The sequence below is a fragment of the Drosophila sulfurigaster genome, chromosome 2L (genome assembly GCF_023558435.1).
Source record: "Drosophila sulfurigaster albostrigata strain 15112-1811.04 chromosome 2L, ASM2355843v2, whole genome shotgun sequence".
NCBI lineage: Eukaryota > Metazoa > Arthropoda > Insecta > Diptera > Drosophilidae > Drosophila > Drosophila sulfurigaster.
Window position 1 is genome coordinate 20,636,121 of NC_084881.1, and position 24,971 is coordinate 20,661,091.

Here is a 24,971-nt window from a genome sequence, read left to right on the forward strand (position 1 = left end):
GCTTTAATAATTTTATTGCATTTTGAATACAACTTACAGCAAAAACAAAGCACCAAATATAGTAAGTAAAAAGAGAGAAGCAAAATATCATAAGTTATCTATGTAGTAAATACGGTTTTGATTATGGAATCAGTTTCGAGAGTTCTCAGACAAATGTTGTGCTCTCGGTGAAGGCGCCGCAGAGTCGCAATTTATCCCCTGTGACAATCGCTCGCATAAATTGCGGTCCCATATAGAGACCCTTTTCGGTGGCCTTTGTATCGCCATCGAGTCGTATAACGTAGTCCTTGCTGATCAAACGATTCGAGATATCCTGCTCCAGCTTCGGACTGAGAATGTCATACAGACTGCCAGCTGAGGCCAAATCACTTGTTGCCGCCAGCTTCTTGTTGACAATTGTGCAACTGTTTTCATTCTTGAGTATCTCGGCGAATTGTTGCTTGATCTGTGCCAGATTGCTACGTTTTGGATAGCCAGCGAGTCGCTCAAAGCATTTGAATTGATAGAAGCGACGCTCGAGTTCAGCGAGATTCGAGAGAAATGCTTCCAAGTTGGGCGGCTCATTGGAATGGGAGCGCGAGAGGCGACACAAGTCGCTCAGCAGCTGCTCGATGTGCGAGCTAAAAACATCTTCTACGTGGGCATTGCTGTAAATGTCCTGTGTGGAGTAGAAGAGATATGAGATCAATTATTCAATATGATTTAAAAGATTATTATATATTATATATTTAATAAGAATTGTTATAGAAAAGTTATATAGAAGTTTGACTGATCAAATTGTTAATGAGCTTTCCTCAATTATTGTATATCAAGAAATTTATTCATTGACTTCTACTTATGTGCTCTACTTCAATGTAGAATATCAATATTAGAAAATTATAAAAAATATATTTAAATAATTTTCATACTTACAATCAGTTTAAGCAGCGCTGTGTGCAACGCTGGCATTACAGTCAGCGCATAGATCTCGCTCATGTTGCGCGTCTCGAGATAGTGCAACACTTTGAGGGCCTCGTTGGTGTCATCGAAAAGACGTCGCTGCCTTGCCACAGGCACTGGTTGAGCCTGTTGCCACACCTTCTGCCAGGTGTTGCCCTCGGTTGTCATGCGCACACTCAGCTGCTGAGTAGTCGAGCCATTTGCTAAGAAAATAAACGCATTCTAAATAAATTGTTCATGGAATCAATAATCAATTATTTCTCTCTCACCATTCTCCACTTCTTCCCAGTCCTTGGGACTGTACCAGCGTATAAAGTCTTCCATTTTGCCACGTGGATTGGCCGCCTTAAAGGCCTCCATATCCGACAACAACGACGTGCACATCATCTGTGTGCTCAGCCCTGAGCCGGGTCCCAATTGCAGCATCACCTCGGCATCGTCATGAAGTTGATCCTCTGTCTTGGGCACCGGCTCTTGGGTTTGTGGAATATACAGGAATTCCTCTGGTTCGTCGAGCAAACGTTGTTCACCCAAACGCTTCAAGCGACCCTCGGGCTTGAGGCTTAACACAGCGCGCGTTGGTGAACCGCTTGTTGCGCTCGTTGGCTCATCGCAGTCATAGAATTCCCCTTCATCCTCATCCTCGCTCAATTGCTGTTGTGGCTCTGGCTCTGGCTGTGGCTGTTGTTGTTGTTTGCGTTTGCCGAGTGCTTCGCGATGTACACGACGCTCCACGCACACGTTGAGCATCTGCAGCTTCTGGTGCAGCAGACAAGTGCGCGTATCGGGGAAACCAGGTGCAGTGCTGCAAGAGGAGAGAGATTTGTGTTAAGGCTGGGATAACATTCAACAAATTCGGGGTATAAACAACATTTGCTTGAAGCAACAAATTTGGTATTAAAGCCAAGGCTGCTGCTGAAATATTGCAGAGTTTAAGGTCATACAAAAAGTATCTATATTAGTAATATTCTTTACAAATAGTGAATAAACTTCGGAAAATAATTAAGAGACGGAATTTAATATCTCAATTGTTGTAAAGAAATGTACAACAATTATCTGTAAGATTAAACAAAGGAAAGGTAACAAAAGTTTCCGATTTTCAATACCGAATAAATTCTGAAATATATTGAAGGATGTGTTACATCTTATTATATGTTAAAACTTAAAATTCACTTCACCATTAATATAAAAGTATTTGTAAATTAAATTGGAAAACAATCGTTTGCATAATGAAGCAGATAACATTAACATATATAAAAAAAAGAATCTCTTACAATTTGATGCCTAAAGTGAATTAGAAAATAATCTTTTCCATTAGCAACGTATTTGTAAGACACACAAAACTCAGTTAAGAATTCTATACACGAATAAAATCGCAAAAAAAAAAAATATATATTTATCTATGAAATGTAAATTTGTATCTAAGCACTAGAAAAGTATCTGCAAATAGTTTCCACACATCGCCTTGTTAATGCCAAGGTTGTCAGTCCGACAAAAAGTCGGACGACTTTAAAGCGAGCTAATGGCCATAAACAATATCTACGTGCTGATGTAGCTTTATCACAGATTTGATGTGCATATAATGCTAAGGATTGCCAACTCTATGAGTGTATGGGAGCTGGTAATAAAAACTGTGGCGATTTTTCGGTGTACAGAGACGCAAGTCAAAGAACCAAAGAACGTAGTCAGAGCCCATCTCAGAGACAACAGCAAAGTGGCAATAAAAACCTGACGTTGCGGCGTGCAAAACAAAGACAAAGAAGAAAGAAGCATCTCAGCCATCAGCTGTCTGTCAGCTAACAACTACTGAATGTATGTATGAATGTGTGTATATAGCTGTTGATATGTAGATGTATCTGGAATCCATGACACGCACTGCTTCTGAAGACAAGCGCGAAAGAAAACGCAGAATGGTTGTCATTGTCTTTGCGCAAACACACACACACACAGAATTTTGGTATGCACAGTGGGACAACTTCTTGTCATAGTTGTTGTTGTTGCTATTGTGCGTGGCGTGGCACAAACATTCTGGTTGTTCTGCATAGCAAATGAGCAGTGAGCAACAAGCGCAGCTCTTGTGACTCATCGAGCAAGAGTTTATTGAACCAGAGTTTGGTTTTTTTTCTTTCTTTCTTCTTCTATGGCCACTTGAACAGTTATGTCTTGTCTTCTGCTTTTGTGTTGCATGCATGGCTTAGAGGGAATTTTTGTGCTGCTGCTGCCACTGCTGAAAAGGGAACAGGAACTGACTTATTTGGCCAGAACGACAGGCGGATGTGCCGCTGTTGCTGCCCTTTTTGCATTTGCATAAAGTTCGCTTATGAGTTTCGTGTTGGCAGCTGCAAGCGGCAGCTGCTTAAAAGCTTTTTAAGCCAAACTACAAAAAAACAACACCGAAACCAAATTGGCCGCAATGAAGCTAGTTTCAGCTGCTGACCAACTTAAGATCAAGTGGCCCTCTGCACATCATTTAATGTACACACACACCCACAACAACGAAAAAGAAATAAACTTACCAAATATATGAGCAAACGTTACGTTTTATTTTGTGGCCACAAGACACAAGCACCACACACACACACACAAACACAATTTGTTTTTTGGCTATTTTCGGCCAAGTCACTTTATAGTTCTGTTTATTTCAAGTGCGTCTGAAGAAGAGATGAACACCCCGGAAATGGCTCGAGCTCTTAAAGTGGCCACAACAAATTTTTACCAAAATATTTTATTAAATTTCTTTCGAAAGTGTTGCCAAGTATTACTAAATTTCTAAAAAAAAAAAAATATGATTGAATTTTTGCTAGCTGTTGCCATAATAAATATTGAGTATTCGGTTTTATCTCTACTCAAACTTGATATGCCAATTGATTCACACTCATTCACCAATTTGATATACTACTTGTGTCTGGCAACAGGCAAAACCATTTCAATGAAAATGAAAACAAATTGTTATCTAAATAAAGTGTATCATTTTATGAGCTTTGACTTCTTTGAAAACCAGTTTGCAAATTTATTATCGATATCGCCATTTATTAGCTGCAGATTGTTGAATTGATCAAATTCGATAAGATCAGATTTATGAAAAGCAAGTTTACCAATAAAACATTCAAATACAAATCTATAATTTAATAACAAATAAATCAAATAATCACATGCATATTGCTATCGATTAGTAATAGACAATAAATTATGTAGCTTAAGTGATATTTATTGAATTCAGTTATCACAAGAAGTGTGTGCTATTCAATTATTAATAACTAACAATTAAATCAACAGCATTAAGCCACACACTTCATAGAATTACTTAATCGCAAGCAACTACTTTTTTATTGATAGAAATGCTCTTTATTTAGTATTTCTAGTTATCGATAGTAGAACAGCTTTTACTATCGCTTAGTAATTTTGTATTTATAAATTGCATTATAAATGAAAACTTAAATATTTTGCAGTAAAATAACTGATAATTAAATCAACAGCATTACTTAATAGTAAAGAACTAATTTTTATTGACAGTAATGCTATGTTTATTTTGTCGATAATAGGACCTCCTTTACTATCGTTTAGAAATTGCTTTAATATTCTGTTCAACTGTTTTTTTTTTTTTAAAGAAAGAATGCTCAAATATACTGATTCATAAATATTATTATTTTTTTCAAATTAAGTATTTCACATTATGAGCAATTATTCCCTCACCTATCAATAGTTGCTTATCACTCTGAGCTATAAAAAAAAACTAGAAAATTTTTGCTTATTAATCCAACAAATACACTAGAGCATATCTTCAGCTACTACTGCTGTTTAAATAGCACAGATTTATAAATTTACCAGCATATAATCAATGGAATAAAATGCTTAGAAAAAGGCGTGAATTGTATTGGTTTTCGATAAGCAATCCTTGAATGACGTATTTTTTTTCTTCTGTAGTAAATATCTGAGTAGCTTTCCGCTAATCTTCGCCTTACAGCAAATGATTTATCAATGAAGCACGACAAACAAAACATCTGCGTCTTTTGCTCGTATTATTTTCGGCAAATTAATCTAATCATTTATCGCCAATGCCGGAATTTCCAACATAACGCGCTCTCTTCTAATAATCAATTTTGAAATTTCATTTGGGTGTTTATCAACGGCCTTTAAGTAGATGCTACACTAAAATGGGTTTCAATTAGTTTGCAGTCGGTACTCAAAGTGAACACAATGAAAGGAAGGAATTTAGTTAACTGTTTGGCATTGATTTTGCTGGCCAACTTTTCGACAAGTCAGCGCGTCGAAGACATCTGTCAATTGTTCTCCGATGGCACTGTGTTACGTGATCCCGAATCCTGCAGTCGATCAATCACATGCCAGGACGCAAAGAGCACTTACGCCACCTGCTCGGGATCGACGCCGTTCTTCAACAAGGACACACTGAAGTGTGTGAAAACTCTTGACGACAGCGACGGTTGTGATGTGACGTGTGCAAATTCTACAGCGACATTTATCAACGATCCCAAGTCCTGTTTTGGCTATTACTATTGTGCCGACGAACAGACGCCGATGTATGGCAAATGCGCCGATGGCCAACACTTTAATGGAACCACTCAGCGTTGTGTTTGGACACAGCATTCGACATGCACCGCAGCCTCATTTGATTACTGCAGCATTATCAAGAACGGTGTGAGCTTTGACAGCAACTTGGGCTGCAATCGGTATTATGAATGCACCAAGGGTGCACTCGTGGACAAGACCTGCTCGACGGGCTACTACGATGCCCGATCTGGTGCATGTATCTCCAAGAGTCTGGTGCATTGCGCTGCCCATCCGTATCCCACGAATGTTTGCGGCACTGCCAAAAAACCCTTAATAAACACCTATGTGGCGGATGGGGCCACCTGCCAGGGTTATTTCTACTGCACCCAGACATCGGATGGCAGTCCGGATCCGGCTCCCAAGTGGGGCCAATGCGGCGTTGATTTGTTCTTCGACGCGACTTCGCAGATCTGCACGACGCCAATTAAGGTGGCTTGCTCTGAGGATCGTTGCCAGGGACGAACGATTCCCTTTGTGCTCAGCGCCACGAAGGGTTGTCGGAACTATTTGAGATGCTCGAATGGTGTCACGAAAGATGAAAAGTCCTGTGCTGGCAATTTGTTCTTTGACGAGGAGCAAGGCTCGTGTGTAGCAGAGATCTTGAAATTCGCAGCCTGCTAAAGCGATTGTCTAAAAGCATATTATATACATATATCTCAGCAAAACTAAAATCCTATGGATTTCTTATTTTATTTTTAATAAAAAAATCTAATATACTATTATTTTAACAATGACAAATTGAAGCTTGCAATTTAGTTTCTTTTTTTCTATGACAATTTAATATTTCTATTACTATTGCTATTGCTTCATGATTGTTTTTTTTTTGTGGTGAAATAAAACGCCAATTAAAGACGTGACTACCACATTCGACAATTGCCACTTGAAGATTGTGTTATCTGAGCACTTAACGAGGTGCCAACAATAGGCAGTACTAAATCAATTGTTAAAATACTTTTGTTTATCGTAAAGGAAATCACAAGCGTCGTTGCTATTGCTGATTGCGCGTCCAGCTGCTTGTTATTAATTATTTATAGATCAATTAATTAGCCACATATTACTGATGTGATTGGCTAAGCGCTTATCAGTCAGCTGCATAAAGAAAAGTGTTGAAAATATATTTAATTCATCGCTTAAAGCGTCTGACTTTAAGGTCCTTGTTGTCAGACTTCTAATTAGATGAAACTGACTGCTTCCTGACAGAATCCACTTAACAAATACATGCAATGCTTTCTTCTATCATTTTTTGAACTCAAGCTCAAGCTCAAGTAAATTTCATTTACCTTTTTGGGCGAGCGATGACCTAAAAGATTATTTCAACCAAAAAAAAATCCACCTGCAACTTTTCAATTGACAACTTTTCGTCTTCAACACACAGCACACAAAAATAACTTTTTCTCTTTCTACGTATTTCTTTGACACCTCCAAATTCTGATCCACTTAAATGCTTAACCGAATTATCATGCGGTCGCCTGGCACATCATGGCCACGCCCACAGAAAAAAAGTGTGCCAACAGCAAGCGAGCAAAAAAAAAACTTCACGGCCTTTGTTAAATAAAACTTCAATTAAATCTCATTTTAAGTGAGGCCAAGACCCGAGTCCGGCCCTAAGGGAAAAATTGTTTGTAAGCTGCCCAAAAATAGACACGAGATGCGAGAAATAAAAGCGAAAAAGAAAAAAATACACACAAATTTGTAGCGTTGTCTCGCACTCTTGGCCCATTGTCTAAAAATGCAAATTTGGCAAGGAGAGAAAAAAAAAACACCAAAATTAAAAACAAAACACAGACAAAAAGTGAATAATTATGCTGCCACCAACAACAACAACAACAGAAACAACAATAAAACATTTACACCTTCAATTGGGTTGAGAGAAAAAAAAAAGTGTGGAAGTTGCGCAGTCTCAGCTGCTCTACCCTGTAATTAAGGGAAACTTGTCTCAGGTGATGATGATATTATATGGCAAGCATGTCATTTACTATAATTTTCTCAGTGTTAAATATAAGTTGAGATAAAACTAATGACATTAGCGTAGCTCCAAGAAATTGCATTGTTTTGCATTAATTTATAATTATATTTTTATACAGATTTCTATTTCGAGGTGTTTAATGATAAACCTGGTATTCTATCGTATATATTGAATGTAGTGCCAAATCAATATACCATACCTTGGATATATTTTAGTATTTTTGTGGTATATTTTAAGAATGTGCTGTATTATTCATTTAATATTTTTACGGTTATTGATTTGGTATACTTTAAGAATAATGCCACATAACAGTACATTATTTTGGTAAATTTCAAGATTGATTCCGTATAGTATTTTACTACTACTAACACCAAAAATACTAAAATATACCGAAGGCTGTTTTACTTTCATTTAAAATGGGCAGCATTGAATGAAATAGTAATAATAGAAATAAAAAAATATTTTATATGCAATCGACTAAAATATAATTCTGACTTTTAGTAAATTGTTAATTTCGAAAAAAAGCGAAACGAGGTCACAAAAATATTTATTAAATAATTCTAAATCACTCCATATCAAGTTCGTATACTAGGGCATTCATTTAGTCGCTCTCTAATTTGGTTTATCTCTGCTCAACTGCATTCCGATTCTCAACTTTGCAGCACAACTGTACTTTGATTCCGTTTCCATATTATACTCGTATTTTTTTGCTTTTTTTGCATTGCATTGCATTCATTCAGCGCTCTTGTGTCTTGCAATTTTCGCACTTTTCGCGCATTAAAAAATTTAGTGATGCAATTAATACGATGGACGAAGAGCTGCAGAAAAATGGTTGCCAAGAATTTTTTAATTAAATTTGTGGCCGGACAGCTGAGTGAGAAATGAGATGAAAAACTCCATGAACTGAGAAAGGGAGGATGTGATTGCAATAGTGCAGTTGCCGCAAGGAATGCACACTCGAGTGCGAATAAAAAACATATTTTTTAGTTCACGTAATGCCATTTAGAGCTGGGAACATAAGGAAATGGTGGAAATGTGAAATATACGAAATGCAAAATACAAAACTGATGCTGAAGAAAATAAATCGCAAAACGAAACGAAACGCAAATCGCATGAAATATTAAGTCAAGCGTAACGACATTTTAGAGCCGCAGGGCTGGAAAATTAGCAATAAGGAAAACGCAAAATGAAATATAATTTGCTGCAGAAAAACTATCAATCAAACAAAAGTAAAAAAATACAAATTGCTGCTGTCAATGATTTTGTTGCGAGGGAGCGAAGCGTGCAGCTTAATTTATTTAATCATTTTTATTTGTGGCTTTTGTGATAGAAATCGAATCGATGAAGCTGAAAATTTTACTTTTACTTTTGCCTTTAAATAATACAGTTGAAATTGAAAGTGCTGTGTTGCATATTTATAAGCAAAATGCAGCAAAAGATTCATTGAACTGTTTCACGTAACGATAAAATCAATAAAAGTTTATTAAATCAAATTTGTTTTAAATTAATACAATTTGCTTCGCTTAATGAGTAATTAGAAAACTAAATTGATTAGAGGAAATATGGAAAATATTAATTCTAATTTAATATAATTGAATTTACTTTTTACTTTTCAAAATCATATACAATTAAATTTAGATAAATTTGTATATAAATTACAAAAATATTCAAGTATTATATTTCCTCATATTTAGTTCTCACAGCTGTCGAAACTTTTGACTAACCAAATTCTAGCTCTTTTGTCTACAGCCCGCTTTCTGACACAACTTTCATTCATAGTTGGCAACCAGGTTTTGTTGAATAATACGGGTGTTTGATAAATTAGCATTGTTTTCGCACAGTTTGGCACAGGTTTGTGAGAAAACAAACAGCATTGACCTTTCGCAACGGGCAACGCGGCGTATGCGTAATATTTATTTAGAGTACATTCAACCCCTTCGTTGAGGCAAAACAATAGCCAGCTGCTAAATAGAGACACAACACACACCTCGATGAAGACACACACTGGCAAAAGTTGAGTGTCGCCATAATTCATGATTATGCAAAAAGGTCAACAGCTTTGGCTTTCACGCTTTGGCTTTGACGGGGGGCAGCAGCCACTTTGTCGTAGCAGGAGGGTTTCACTTGTCGCCTTCTCTTCTCTTCGCTTCGCTTCGTTTTTTTATTTTTATGACGCGCCTGGCAAATTAAATTAAATGTTTCGTCCCCTAACAAAAAAAGGGATGCGGGATTTATTGTTGCTGCTCCTTTTGCTTTGCTTCTTTGCATTTTTTATGCTTCTTTTTTATGGCGAGTGAAGAGGGCGTGAGGTAAACGTTGAGCTGTCCACTCTCGTCTTGTCCAGGGCAGACAGGCAAATTAATCAAACTAAACTGCCAAAGGATCAGAGCGAAGGCATGATAAGGAGCTGCACGCACAGTTTGTTGTTTAACGAGCATGAAAATGAAATTGAATTTAACTGGACAACTGATTGATAAAGCTATTCGTCTGTCCCCTAAAAGTGTTTTTGGCACGCGGCAGCAGCGTATTAATTGCATAATTGATGGCAATCGAATCCCCACTCACAACATTATTTAATTCCTTCTTTGTTTTCTATATTTGCAGCTCTATGCCGGCGCCAAGATGAGACGCAGCAGCATCACACACACAGCAACCACGCCCACGAATGGCAAGCAGCAATGGCACTCTACAAAAAACCAGAGTCTGCTGCTGCTTCTGCTGCTCGCCTGCTGCGGCAGCCCGGTTCAGGTGCTTGCCCAGTGTCCCTGGCAGCGGGATGTGCCCGATTTGCAGACGAGCTGCATTTGTGCCTACAATCTGGGACGCGAGCTGAGCGTGCAATGTGATCAGGTAAGCTACTAATTACTTTCGATAAGAACTTTAAGACTATCAACAAAAATCACAATCAACAAAAATTTTAAAACTGCAAAATGTTATTCTTGAAACATTGTGAACATTAAGCACATCAGTATCGTAGATGCTATCTATTAACATAAATACTCATCGATAGTTACTACAGATTAATATTATCCATAACATTATTACTATCGATATGTGAGTACACAATCTGAAATATAAGTAATCATCGATAATAACTAAAGACCAATAAAATGGTGCTACTATCAATTTTCGAGCGCACATTAATCATCGATAGTAACTGTAGACAAATCAAAACCAAAATAATCCTACTATCGATAGTACATAATCTGAAACTGAATATGAGTTATCGTCGTTAGTAACTATAAACCCATAAAATCAAATGATGACGTTACTATCCACAGCTGAATACACAATATCAGTAAACATCGATAATGACTGTAAATAATGTCAATAATACATATCGTACTATCGATAATACACAATCGAAAGTACAAAATCTAATAATTAATGTGAATAATCGTATGTAATACGATTAAAATCAACAAAATAGCTTCACTATCGACTAACTACATGTGAGTAGTAATCGATTGTAACTCAATATTAATCTTACTATCGATAGTATTATCGTTAGCTTCTCTAAAACAACTCTCTCCACTAAGCTTTCCAGTTTTCTTACATCCAACTCATTGTTAACAACTTTTCTGACTCACGCAGGTGGACTTCTCACAGCTGCTGGAAGCGATGAACAAGTACGCACGCTTGAAGCCCGTGGATTTGCTGTATGTGAACAATGCAAGCATTGAGGAGCTCGGAGACAATGTCTTCAGCCAGCTGAGTCTGCACAATGTGCAGCTCTCCAGCTGTGGCATTCGTCGCATCGCAAGTGGCGCCTTCAAGGGCCAGGAGTCGGTGCTCAAGAATCTCAATCTGCAGGACAATCAGCTGGACGAGGTGCCCGTGGAGGCGTTGCAAGTGCTGTCCAAGCTCAATCTGTTGGACTTGTCACGGAATTTGCTCTCCCAGATACCCGACGATGCCTTCGCCGGTCTCAGCAAGTTGTCCACACTGAAGCTGAATGACAACAATGTAACGCTGGCATCGAACGCATTTCGTGGCCTCGAACAGAGTTTAAAGAATCTGAACTTGAAGGGCACAAGGCAGCGCAGGGTGCCCGAATGTATACGCGGTCTCAAGAGCCTGGCGTTCTTGGATCTCTCGCAGAATGGCATCAAGGAGCTGCCTGGTGCTGCTGGCATACGTGTCTTTGATGGCTTGGATGCCCTCACGGCACTAAACATGGAAAGGAATCTGATACAAAGCATTGCGGAAACAGCATTCGCCGGAGTGCGCAAGACATTGAGCTCATTGAGTTTACTCAACAATTTGCTCGCCGAATTTCCCATTGGCGCCGTGCATTCGCTGAAGGAGCTGCGTGTGCTGGACATTGGCTTCAATTTGCTCACCTCGTTGCCCGAGGCAGCGTTTCGTGGCAATCCAAGCATCACTCTCTTGGCTCTCGATGGCAATCCACTGAGCACTGTGCCCGAGGGCGCCTTTACCCATTTGAATGCCACGTTGCGAGGCCTCTCGCTGGGCGGTCGCTTCCTTCACTGCGACTGCAAGTTGCGCTGGGTTGCCGAATGGATACGCAATGGTGATTTGCAGGTAATTTCAAGTGTATTTCTTTCGAATTTCAGCTACTTAATCCATTCGATATTTTTTAGGTCACTTCTCGCGAACGTAATCCACAGTTTTGTGGCACGCCGCCGCGTTTCCGTGATCGCGGTTTCTACTCCATACAGCCGGAGGAGCTCAATTGTCCCGAGATTGCAGATGCTGCGCTCCGCGGTCCCGTTGGCCTCGCCGACAATCTGAAGCCCACGTTTCCCACCTCACCGGATTCAGTTGAGTTCGAAACCGGTTCGGGCACAGGCACGGGAACAGGAACGGGCACAGCTGCCTCATCGCCGGTGGCAACCAGCGTGAGCAGCACTCCGCCCACCACAACAACCACTGTGTCCACCACAACAACCACAACAGCAGCGCCCACAACTAGCTCTAGCTTAAGCACAACAGCCAGCACGGTGAGTCAATCAAAATGATCACAGTTAATACAGCACTTCAACTAATTATGGGTCAGAAATTTAAATGGGGTATTGATATTGATATTGCATTGATTTAATAATAACAATTGTTAGTTGATTGAGAGTTAAGAAAGCAATGTTAGTGATATGTTGTTTACTGAATTTAAACTAACAATCAGCTGCACTTTGAATGGCATCCCATTGAAAAATGACATTTAGTTTCATTTTAATTAAATAGATAAACAATTTATTTAAAATCAATTTACTAAACCTAAAGTGTTGAGAGCCACATAGTTATTCAATTGATTTCAAATTAAATAAAAGTCAATTATTCATTGATTGTTTATGAAATATAATAATAATGTTGATAAAAATGTTTAGATTAGTTTCATTTAAAATAACTAAATGAGGAATTGATTTTAAATCAAACAAAACAAGTTAACAAACAGAATCAATTTTAATGCCAAATAAGTAAACTGAAACTAAACTATAAATAAACTTTATGAGCCTATACAATTGATTTATTGTTAGTTTAGCAAGTGATAATTGATGCTAAAAATGTACGAGAATTTAAACTAATAACAAGTTAAATATGTGGTGTATATTCAATTGAGTTTAAATCAAACAAGAATTAATTTGCAATCGATACAATAAGAAGAAAAATGTCTGATGCTAAGAAGTAAATTGTTAAATAACTATTTTTAATAGATTGAAAATAATGTTGAACTAATAAAGACTTTTTCTAGTTTTTAACTGAAATATTGAAAAACAATTAAGTAACAGTAACTAAAAGTTGTCTACAAAGAAACTATAACAAACTTTGAGAACATTTTAGAAGAGAGCCAAAGTTAAGTTGAGTTCAAAAGTCTGTTTCATAATAATTGTAGTTGCAATAGATTCCAGTATTAAAGTATGAGAATTCAAGAATGAAAATTTAAAACATTATGAATCCTCTTGATTCTATTTTATTGTTTCTATAATTCTTTGATAAAAAAAAAAAAATTTGAGTGTAGCTTTTGTGCTTAGGAATGCGTCAACAGTTTTATTAGTATAGGCATCTTAGCAAATTTTATAGTTCAGCTGCATAAATAAATTCTAAAATATAAATGTATAGAACTAAGCAACAATGCATTGATTGAGCGGAGGATTTCTAGCTATTAATAGAAGCAAAGCTTGAAAGAAACAATGCATCTTTAGATAAAAAGAGAAACAAAGCCGGCATGTAGCCTACAAAAATCGACTCCACGACAATTGACTTTATAAAGCAAGGTTTAATAATAATAAGTATTAAATATGCCTCAACCACTCTTCATAAATTAATGCTTTGCTCTCTCTCTTTCGCCTTTCGACAGACACCTCGTCCCGCGACCACAGCGGCAACAAAGTCCATCAAAGCCCTGCCCACAGTGGGCGTCAATGGCACCGGCAGCGTTCAAGCTACGGCCATCACATCGACCAGCAGCAGCAGCTCCAGCTCTAGTGCCAGCTCAACGTTGCATACAGCAGGTGGCAAACAGGCGCCAGGCTGGCGTCAAGGCCCAAACAATGCCAATGGGAATCAACACAAGCCACAGAGACCGCCGCTGGTGTTGGGTTATCCGCCGCAGCGTGGCACACGCATCGACGATGCGAATGAGGTGCAGGTGAAGCATGCGTTCCGTCAGGATAGTTCTGTGATCATTCAATGGGATTCGGAGACAGCGAATATACTCGGCTTCCGGGTCGTTTATCGACTGTTTGGCGAGAAGGCCTTCAAGCAAGGACCGCCACTGGAGTCGAGTGAGCGTGAGTTCAAGATTAAGAATGTCCCCGCCCAGGAGTGCATCATAGTGTGTGTGATATCGCTGGAGGAGCTGCATGTGACGCCGGAGACGGTGCCGTATCAGCAGTGTCGTGAGGTGCGCACCGTCAGCTCGCAGACATCGAACATGGATAAGATAACGATAGCGGCAAGTGCCGCCATTTGTGGCACCATCATTGTGGCCGTGATTGTCTTTATAGCTGCCAGCAGGTCAGTATCAACAAAAAAAAACACTTTATCATCAACAACAGCATTATTAAACTTCCTCCTCTTCCACTTTGCCGTTAGACGCTCGCGTAAACTGCAAAATAACCAGCAAAAGAGTCCACTGCCAATTGGAGGTTTGCCCGTTAATTGTTGCGGTCCAACCGGTTCGCCAGGACCACTTGGCTCCATTGCCACGCTATCGGCCTTTAACAATCACAAGGTGAGTTTAGTTGCCAATTGGCAATAAAAAAAAATCAGGCTACAAAAATGTTGGCCCCGTTTGTTGTTGAATTGACTTGTGACTCGGAAAACGGCAGCAATTGATGCCAAACATTCCCATTCCCCATTTTCCTTTCCTTTCCTTTCCTTCGCTCTCTCACTTTTTTTTTCATTTTCATTTATATTTATGGCCCAACAAATAGCAGTTGAAATATTCCGGCCAATATTCATGTACATTTATATATATAAAATTTTGTTGTGAGCCAAGAACTCTTAAAGTTGAATAAATGTCGAGCAGCCGTTTATTTAAACATTTATTTATTCGTAGTAAATTAAAACAGCATTTCTCATGTTTGGCAACTGAAAAGTTGCCTAATTCCACTATGAACGATTAAAACAACAATTTAATCATCAAGCAACAATTAAAAGTTACTTTTGTTTTGGGTTTAAGGAGACTAGTGTTTAGGGGAATAAATTCCCCGAGTAACTGATTCATTTATTAAACAATTTTAAACTCATTTACAAGAAACTTTGTAAATAATAGTTTTAACATATTTGCTAGCTGAAAAATTCTGTTAATTCGAATATGGTTTGTTTAAAATATGTAAATCCAATAGACAACATTACTATAATTCGATTAAGAAGTGTATTTAAGAAGAAGAAGTGTATTAAACAAAATTTCAGAGCTGTAACTTTAATAGAATCTGAGATGAATGACTTAAGATAAGCAGAAAAAGCCAAATACGCAATATTGGCAAATAAATTCATAAATAAGTGCTTATTGTTGTAAAAAATTAAAACGAATTTGTTGGGAAAAATACAAAATTAAAAATATAAAAATATTCAAAAATAAAATGATAAATTTTTGCAAAATTTCAAAATTAAACCAATCTTAATATGATGCATAACAGATCAAAAAATACCCCAAAAGTCAAATGAAAATTATGAAATTTACAATTAAACTACTAAGATTATTGTAGCAAAATTTCATAACTCTATCTCTAATAGAACCTGACATTAAAGAGCTTATAAATAAACAACAATCTTATAGTAGTCCTTTAATTATATTAGACATAGAACTTCGGAAGTCTTTAAGTATAATTTTTTTTAATAATTTTCACACAATTCTTATTTTATTCTCGTACTCAAATAATTCGTATTTAATTTCTCTTCTTCTGGAATTCTCTTTGCAGGAATGGGATCAGGTATCGGCGTACAGTGGACGCTCGATACCGCGACCACGCATTTATCCCGTCGAACAGCCCGACGACATGCGCAGCCATTTCTCTGGCATGCCTGGCAAGGTGGCCAAATCACGGTAAGTTGTGGGCGTGGCACTTGGTAAACATTTGCATGACATTTCGCATATTTTGATTTTACATTTGATTTCCCTTCATATGTTTATTTGTTTTTATGTTGATGTTGATGTTTTTATTCTTTTCTTTTTGTTTATTCAACTCCATGTTGTTGCTCATGTTGCACACACTCGACACACACACACACATACAACACACTCGACACACACACAGCTCCATAGCCGATGGGCAATCGCAGCACAGTTTCTCGAACAATTCACATCGCGGCTATTTGGGCAGCGCATTCCCCACAAATCTGGTCAATTCCCGCCCAGAGCTGCGTCAGTCGCGTCAATCGCTGGCCGCCGCCTCTGAGCGCATGTCGCGTGCCTCCTACGCCGGCTCCATACATAACGGTATTGGTGGCGGCGGAGGCGGTGGCAACGGCGGTGGCAATGTCATGGTTGGCATGGGAGGCGGCCCTGGCAGTCTGATGGGCATGAGCGGATTGGTTGGCCCTGGCGGACCAGCTAGCATTGCATCCAGCAATGCAAGACGCTCGCGTCCGCGTTCCAGATCACGCGATCAACTGAATACCACGCACATACATAACCATCGACCGGGAAGTCGGTAAGTAGAACTCACACAATTTCTATCAACCAACCAACAACCAAACTCTCAACAAGCGCTGCAACACAATCTCATAGCTACGCTCAATTAACACACACACACACACACACACCAACACAACTGTCAAGCTGCTTAACACTTCCCACTAATTGCAAAAAGCAAAACAAAAAAAAAATACGCTACACTTTCAATCTTTATTTTTTTTTATTTCTTTCTCGAAAGTTGTCGGAAAACATGTTTTGTGTTGTCTTTTGTCAACTTTAATGCCAACCATTAAATTTTTATTAACAATTTGTGCTACATATCCCACATCTCACTTTAGATTTCATTCAGATTTTCTGTTTTTATTGTTGTTTAAAGAGTTTTGTTTTTAGTAGAACACAGAATTTGACTCTGTTGGGGGTTTAGCAAAAGTGAACGTCTTAATGAATGAAAGTGCAGACCTTGAATAGCTCAAGTTTTTAAAAAGATATTCCGATTAGTGATGTTTTACTATAATGTGCAGACAATGAATAGCTCAAGTTTCTTAAAAGATATTCCATTTAGTGATAAAACTACTTTATGTTTACAAAAATGAATTGTGGCTTAGAATTTGTTTGATTGAGAACTAATTATTTTAAATATTACATTAGAAAAGAAGATTGAAAGCCAAGTTATGCTTTACTTTTCATACACTTCATACACTTTTCGAATGAAAACAAAAAAATCAATGCAATGCAATCGATTCTTAAAGCAAATTTATTTTGAAAATGAATACTATAGGAAAAATAGCCTTATAATTTCCACAACTCAAATGGTTTAACAAAATCATTTCAAACTAGGAAATAAATACTGTTCAACAATTGTAGTTGGAATACGAACTATTTGCAAAAGGTTTCAGACTTTCGCAACATTTTTAAAGCATTTCAAATTAATTCAAAATACTATATAACTGCAAAAATAAATGGACTTCAAATAAATTTAATATACTTTAATTAAAAAGGTATATTTTATTATATTGTTTAACGAAGTATCGCAGTTTTATTCGTAAGCTCTTTAAAAAGAATATCTTTTATTTTTTATAAATTATTGCAGTATTATTACTAGGATTCATAAATAAACTAAGAATTTTTTGCAAATAAAAGAATAACTAAATTTTTAGAAATTTTTTTTTAATTTTGCATTGTCTTACTTCGTGAATTCTTGCTATAACTCATCAAAGTTTTAGTCTCCCTCTCATTTTACATAATTTACTTATCATGTTGTAAATTTTATCCGGTGAAAACCTAACCTGTATCTATTCTTCAAAATATCGTATTACTATCGAAGTTTACATCGATAAACAATTTACTTAAAATTTTGCTTAATTTGCTAACATTACATTTTCATAAGCATTGCAACTAACAGTATTCATTTAAGCTACACTGTAAATATGAACTTTAAAAACACGAAAAACTATAACAGAAAATGCACTCATTAAATGTACAGACAGCACATTAAACTCATCGTCGATAAATCGATTGAGCAACAGCAACTATCGCATTAAGTTAAATTGTTATTTACTTTGATTTTCCTTTTATTCATTTGCACTCTTTGTTATAGTATTTTGTGTTGAAAGTGTAACAAGCATTATATAGTATTTAATTTGGGGTTCGGTTAAACAATTTTGCACAACGCATTAACTGCATCGTTGGCAAAAAAAAAACAAACTTTCCACACTCATTGGCCAATTTAATTGTAGTGTTGTGTGTGAAGAGTAAATTGTTTTTTGTTTAAATTGAAAAGCATTCGAATCGTCTCGTTATAGATATTCACAAGCGGGTTCAACGCACACGTTGAACAATTATTGCGATACATCGGACAATTGGACCGATCACGATATGGATATATATATGGCGCGCAATCCGACAACGCGCAACGGTTTGGTGCCATTATGAGGGCGGCTTATGTTATCCTGATATTTCAATGTTGTATTAAATCTCGATGGTATTTTCTGACAATATCTGACGCCGGCCATTGGCGGAGGCGAAGCAGCAACTGGTCGGCGTCAGCATTTAAGAGTTGTTGCACAGCAGCAACAGCAGCAGCAGCAATTGGAGCAACGACATAGAAACAATCAGCAACAACAACAACAGCAACAGCAACTGGAGCAGCCATATCAACCACAGCAGCAGCAGCAACAACAGCAACATCAGCAGCAGCAACATCAGCGTTTACAATACTACAATACACCGCAGACACAGCGCTGCACCTCGCCGCCCGATGTGGTGCCCCGTGCAGCCAATTTCCATAATAGCAGCAACAGCAACAACAGTCACAACAACAGCAACGCAAGCAATAACAATGAGCAACAGCTATTGCCAACGACAGGGGCAACAACAGCAGCAACAACGGCAGATGAGGCAACGTCTGGCATTGTTGTTGAGAACTATTTTAACGAATATGAGCGTCAGGAAATCATTTATCATCCCACAAGCAACAATAATAACAACAGCAACACGCCTGCAATACGTCCACACGGCAGCAACAAGAGCAACAGCAGCAGCAGCAGTCGCAGCAATGCTTTCCGTTTGCAGTTGCCGGCAACGACTAACAATATTTTATATAGACGAAACAGCAATTATTTAATAGATGCAACTAATGCGCATACAATTAGTGATAACTGTAACTGTACTTGTAATTGTAGACTAAGCGAACAGCAGCAGCAGCAACACCAACAGCAGCAACCACTGTCAGCAACAACAACAACAACAGCAACGGCAAGTGACTCAAGTCGTGATGAAGCATCCTTGGCGCCCAGCACCTCAGTGTCAAGCATTGAGCAAGTGCAGCCAGCCAAGTATGAAGAGGATGCCACAGCAACAACAACAGCAACAGTAGCAACAACAGCTGCAACAGCTGCAGCTGCGGCCTCGTCACTGAACTTGACATTGGCTGACATTGACACGGACTTGGACTTGGAATTGGACATGGACACGCTTTGAGTGCAATAAAATCCAACTCTTGTTGTCCTTGTTGTTGTTAACATTATTCGTTGTCGTCGTTGGTGTTGCTGCAATTGTGTTGCTGATGTTGTTGTTATTGTTGTTGCGTGTTGTAGTGTCCTAAGCAATTTGCATAGAAATGTTAACAGACACAAGAATCAAGTTGCATAATTTAGCCAACTATTTTTGTATGCTGTTTAGAGAAGTGCAATGAATATGTTAAGTACTTTTTCCCCTTTCCCTCTCGCTCTCCCCCCCCCAATTGTTTGTGTACATATAAACTGCAATTGTATCTTGTATCTTGTAACTCTGTACTGTATCTGTAGCTTTCCTTGGTTCTTTGTCGCTGTGCGAGTAGTTGATATATATTTGAAAAGAAAGAGATAGCAGAGAAAGAGAGAGAAGCAAATGTTAAGCAATCAAAGAACTAAAACGTAAGTCAATATCTTAAAAATATATGGTACTAATATGCAATACTTAATAGCTCTTAAAAACGAACAAAAACTTAACTAAACTTGTTTAAGCTGCGGTTAGATGAGACAAAATAATCATAATAATTAAACACTTTTCACTGTAAATAATTATGAGCAAAAAGTCAGAACAACAAATATCCACAATTATTTCAAGTTTACAAAAACGAGTTCTAGAATTTTTGAAATATTTCTCTGTTTAAAGTCTGAATACCTCAAGATAATTATTTTAAATATTTGAATTTTGCAGTTTGTCTAACCCAGCAAGAAAACCTTAGAAAAAAATGTAAAACATTCCAAAAGCTCTACAAACAATTTAGTAGAGCAAATTTACTGCCTTAAACTTATGAGGTATTTTTAATTTTATCAGTTCAATTTCCAGTTATTTTTCTTTTTGTATAAAATCTTCAGTCGAAACCTTTGCGTGCTAAGTTTTAACAAATAATTGCCTAATTTATAGTACTTAATTATAATTTTTAGTGCGATTTTAATAAAAATTAAACGAAATACTTAAAAAAAATTAAATCGATTTAATTTTCTTAACTTTCTGTTTTGACAATTATTATTTATTTATTTTTCAAAGTTGAGATTTCAAAGGACTAACGCTACTTTTGGTTTGTATATTATGTATTTCAAAATACAAAATCTTTTCAGTTGTTTTAGGCATTTTAATTATTATTATTATTTTTGAAACGCTTTGTTTTTTATTTTAAATTACATTTTCTATTAAATGAAATATTTAAAAATGGAAATATTTTAAATTTTAATAGAAATTTTTATTTTATTTAGTTTCAAACGCTTTTCCAGTTTGTATATTATTATTTAATCTGATTTAAATAAACGTTTTTTATTGTTTTCGATATTGAAATGATTTTGTAGGCCCTTTAGGCATATTTATTGTGAAAGCCTTGTACATAAATTTTCTAGTCCTAAGCTTCGACGTTGAGTTTCAAGCATTTTTAATGATGGGGATTTGGCCGAGTGCAAAATCCGTGCGAACACAGTTGACAGTTAACAATATTTAGTGCCCATGGACAGGGATTACGATTCGATTACCGAAACGCTACCCACAACCGTCTATGTCTGGCACTAAATACTTAGTGAAGTAAGGCAAAAACCAAAAACAAATACGAAAAACAAACTAAATAAATAAATACATATAGTACATATATCTATTAGAATATATCGATTTAAGAGAGAGAGACGTGTTAAATGAACGCTTTGAGCATTAGACGACTAACACACAATTGAGATGGAAAACGGGAGCAATTATTTAAAAAGAACAACAATAAATTTAAAAGTATACACACACTATACAACATGTATAGGGAATAAATAAAATAAACAACAATTGTAGGCAATAAATAACTAAAGAATAAAAACCCCCCGTAGGATATATTTTAATTCAAAAGCAAATAAACACGAAATGTTTCACTTGTAAAGTAAGCAGAGAAAATTAGCTAAGAATTAACCAAGTATTTATCGATAACTCCACACCCCAACTGAGTTATCGCAAATAGATAATTGTAAGAAATGAAATTGAACATCAAATTTAGTATTAAACGTAATTACAATGAATTAATTAATTAATAAACTGCCTTAGCACCAGCGCGAAAAAAAAAACAAAAATACCAAGTTGAAGTATGTTTAGATGAAAAAATTATGAAGCACGTGCTTAGTTTTAGTTTAGCAGCACTCTTTAGAGCCGACATATTGAGCAATATATGAATGCATATTATGGATTACAATTACTGCCAATTACAAGAAGACAAACGTGACTATGAGCCAGGTTTTCATTTGATTTCCTTATTTTTAGTTGTTTTTTTGTTTTTAATTCAATTGCTTAAAAGTCACAAACAGATTCTTACTATCGATCAGTAATAAACTGTTATCGAAGAAGGCTCATCTCTAGACAAAACACCAATAAACGATAAACGATAGTCGATAACGAACACCACCCGATTTTAGATTTTAGAACGGAATGAAGTTACTCTCTAACCATAAATGTGCGTTACAAATTGTTAATACATATTAACTAAAATGTTAACTTTGCGGCTTCAACACACAAACACAGATACACAAATGTGTTACACACATATTAGCTAAAGTTAATTAGAGCAATTTTTGTCTGTTCCATTGTGTTGTTTGTACTAAAATTTAAATCACATCTTTAGTTTCGTACTCATCAAAGTTTCAAATAAAGCATATTTTTGTTAACTTCTTCGAGAGTTTTAATAAAAAAATACTTACCCTGGCACTGTCAGCGAATTATCCCATAAGACTCGCAGTTGACGCGTAAATGCCGCCCACACTTGAGCCATGCTCTCAACGCCACCCAAGTGGGCGTGGCAGGTAGCCAACAAGCAGCTGAGACGACTGACCAAGGAATCTGCAACGGCGCCCTTGATGCGCATGGGATCGAACTGCCAAGAGAAAGATATTAAAGAAAATATATTTCAATATATCGGCGATTAAGAGATCGTATTACTAAGAATAAGAACTTTAGTAATGGACATTCTGATCGCTTAAAATTTATAACAGTCTGAATCTAATTTAATGGAACTGTTGGGCTTTATCAAAAAAACCTCAATAAATTATTTTGTAATTTAACTTAGTATTTTTGCATTTGAATTAAATGATAAATCTGGGTCATATAAAAACGTGGTAAACGTTTCATTATGGAATTTGGTGTACGGTCCGATAATCGTCGGATTATTCCAGCTATAAACTAAATTAGAGGTTTAAATATTCAAAGACTTTTTACTTAAAATAAAAATTAAATTAATAGACTCATTAACTCAAAGTGATCGAAATATTTTATCTATAATCCAAATTACAAGTTTAAATATTTCCATACTTGTTTACTTAAAATAAGACTGAATCAAAACTGTTGGAATGTAAGTATAGTATATTAAAATACTAAATTAATTGACGAAATCACTCAAAGTGATCGGAATATCTTATCTACAAGCCAAATTAAAGGTTTAAATATTCAAAGAATTTTTTACTTAAACAAGTCTGCAGATAAAATGGTGGAAGTCAAATATAGTATATTAAAACACTATATTAATCGGAACATTTTATCTATAATCCAAATTAGAAGTTTAAATATTTCAAAACCTTTTTCCAAAAACTGTTGGAGTGCAAGTATAGTATAAGACTTTTTTGCCAACCTTATATTGAAACACTAAATTATATGAATCATTGACTCAAAGTGATCGGAATATTTTATCTATAATCCAAATTAGAGGTTTAAATAGTTAATACTTGTTTACTTAAAATAAGTTTGAATTTAAACTGTTGGAATGTAAGTATGGTATATTAAAATACTAAATTAATTGACGAAATCACTCAAAGTGATCGGAATATTTTATCTATGAACCAAATTAAAGGTTTAAATATTCAAAGACTTTTTTACTTTAAAGTCTAAAGTTAAAGTGATGGAATGAAAATATAGTATATTAAAATACTATATTTTTTTTTTGCTTACAATACTAAAATGCAAATTGCATATTTCAAGAGTTGCCATAACTCACCTTATCCTTGAAGCTCTGCTTGGAGTAGGGATACAATGCCATTTGGGGATGCATATCGGGAAACAAGTAGGCGAGTAGCTCTGTGAGTTCGCTCTCATTCATCGGTCCCGGCAAACTCTTCGTGAGTCCCGCCTGCGAAGGCAGCTCATAGTTACTCCGCTCTGCCCTTCTGCCAGTCAGCTTGTGTTCGGTAAGCTTATCCAAGGGATTTGTATGCTCAGCGCCGCTGCTGATGCCCGAGAAATTCCTGCCCACAAACGATTCCAACGAGCGTGAGACTTTTCCCACCGCTTGATAGTCGCTCAAGCAAAGTGTTAGATAGGAAAAGGCTTCCACAGACAAATAAATCTTGCCCAGCGGGGCTTTGGCAGGCACAAAATCTGTGCGCATTTCGCTGTCAAACGCAACGTTCTCGGACAGTTCTGGCCAAGTGTAGACCAAATAGCTTTCGGTGCTCGATTCGGGAGCATAACCATGAGGCAGCGCATAGAAATTTTGAACATCCAGACGCTCTACATCGCCATCGATGGCAATATCCTCGGTGTAGCAATTGAAGGGCACATACAGAGGCATGCGTATGCGCACCGCATCCAGCGAGTAGGTGGTGCGCACCGAGATCTTGGCATCACGTGGATACAAAGCGGGCAGCTTGTCATGGAAGAGTGTCAACAAACCCGTCAAGTAGCGACAGTCTTCGGGCGTTTGTTCGAGGCCAATCAGTCTAAAATTGGTACGCAAAGCTGGTGCCAAGGAGACGCCCATATAAAAGTTCCACTTGGGATCATGGATCTGCACAAAAATGGGCACCACACTGGACACTTCGGCAGCCACAACAGCAGCAGCGCTCAGAATGAAATTGAATTCTGATGGTGACCTCATATAATTGTTGCCGCCACCAGCGGGATGTAGCACCACAAAGCGACGCAGTCCATAGATCCTGGCCAGTGTGTGGAGCTCACTGGATTTGCGTATGGGTGGCCCAAAGCTATTCCAATTGCACATCAAATCGTGATGACAATTGGTGCGTTGCAGACACCTCTCGCCAGCAGCTGTTTGACCCTCTGCTGGTGGTTCACGTTCTGCCAGCTGTGCCTCGTAGTAGTCCACGGCAATGCCATTGTGCAGCATGTCCAATGTTTTGGTCTCGATTTGCCATTTGCAGTGGAAGATTTCCTCGGGCTGCAGTGGGACGCCAATATCGACGTCCACTTCCCATTTGCGCAGTAAATCGCCTAGCTGTGCGTTGAATACTTCCCAGTCTGTGTCGGCACTGAAGTTTTCACGATAAAAATCATTATCGTCAATTTCCTCGGCCATTGTTTATTGGCAATTTTCGCGTGTCAACAAAAACAAAAGATGCACAACAAGCAAAATGCAAGTAAACGCTGCCAGCTGTTAGCCAGACTACTAGC

At 37.3% G+C, this 24,971-nt stretch overlaps 3 protein-coding genes across 3 annotated transcripts in view; 2 read left to right on the top strand and 1 right to left on the bottom strand.

The window, feature by feature from the left end:
- LOC133850563 (uncharacterized) overlaps window positions 1-20,528 on the top strand; it is a 37,023-nt gene extending 16,495 nt beyond the window's left edge. The window contains 8 exon segments of the mRNA XM_062286690.1: window positions 10,079-10,324; window positions 11,069-12,019; window positions 12,079-12,438; window positions 13,791-14,449; window positions 14,528-14,666; window positions 15,859-15,983; window positions 16,195-16,590; window positions 18,377-20,528. Coding sequence (XP_062142674.1) covers window positions 10,097-10,324; window positions 11,069-12,019; window positions 12,079-12,438; window positions 13,791-14,449; window positions 14,528-14,666; window positions 15,859-15,983; window positions 16,195-16,590; window positions 18,377-19,553 — 4,035 coding nt within the window. The 5' untranslated portion in view covers window positions 10,079-10,096 and the 3' untranslated portion in view covers window positions 19,554-20,528.
- LOC133850573 (rab3 GTPase-activating protein catalytic subunit) lies at window positions 1-24,971 on the bottom strand. Its single transcript, XM_062286700.1, has 5 exons — window positions 23,560-24,971; window positions 22,274-22,446; window positions 1,209-1,744; window positions 913-1,142; window positions 1-658 (listed from the first exon to the last, which is right to left on the bottom strand). Exons 1-5 carry the CDS (start codon window positions 24,874-24,876, stop codon window positions 146-148), a joined length of 2,769 nt encoding a protein of 922 aa, XP_062142684.1. The 5' UTR covers window positions 24,877-24,971; the 3' UTR covers window positions 1-145.
- LOC133842915 (peritrophin-44) lies at window positions 5,081-6,194 on the top strand. Its single transcript, XM_062276220.1, has one exon. The coding sequence runs from the start codon at window positions 5,137-5,139 to the stop codon at window positions 6,127-6,129; it is 993 nt and encodes a 330-aa protein (XP_062132204.1). The 5' UTR covers window positions 5,081-5,136; the 3' UTR covers window positions 6,130-6,194.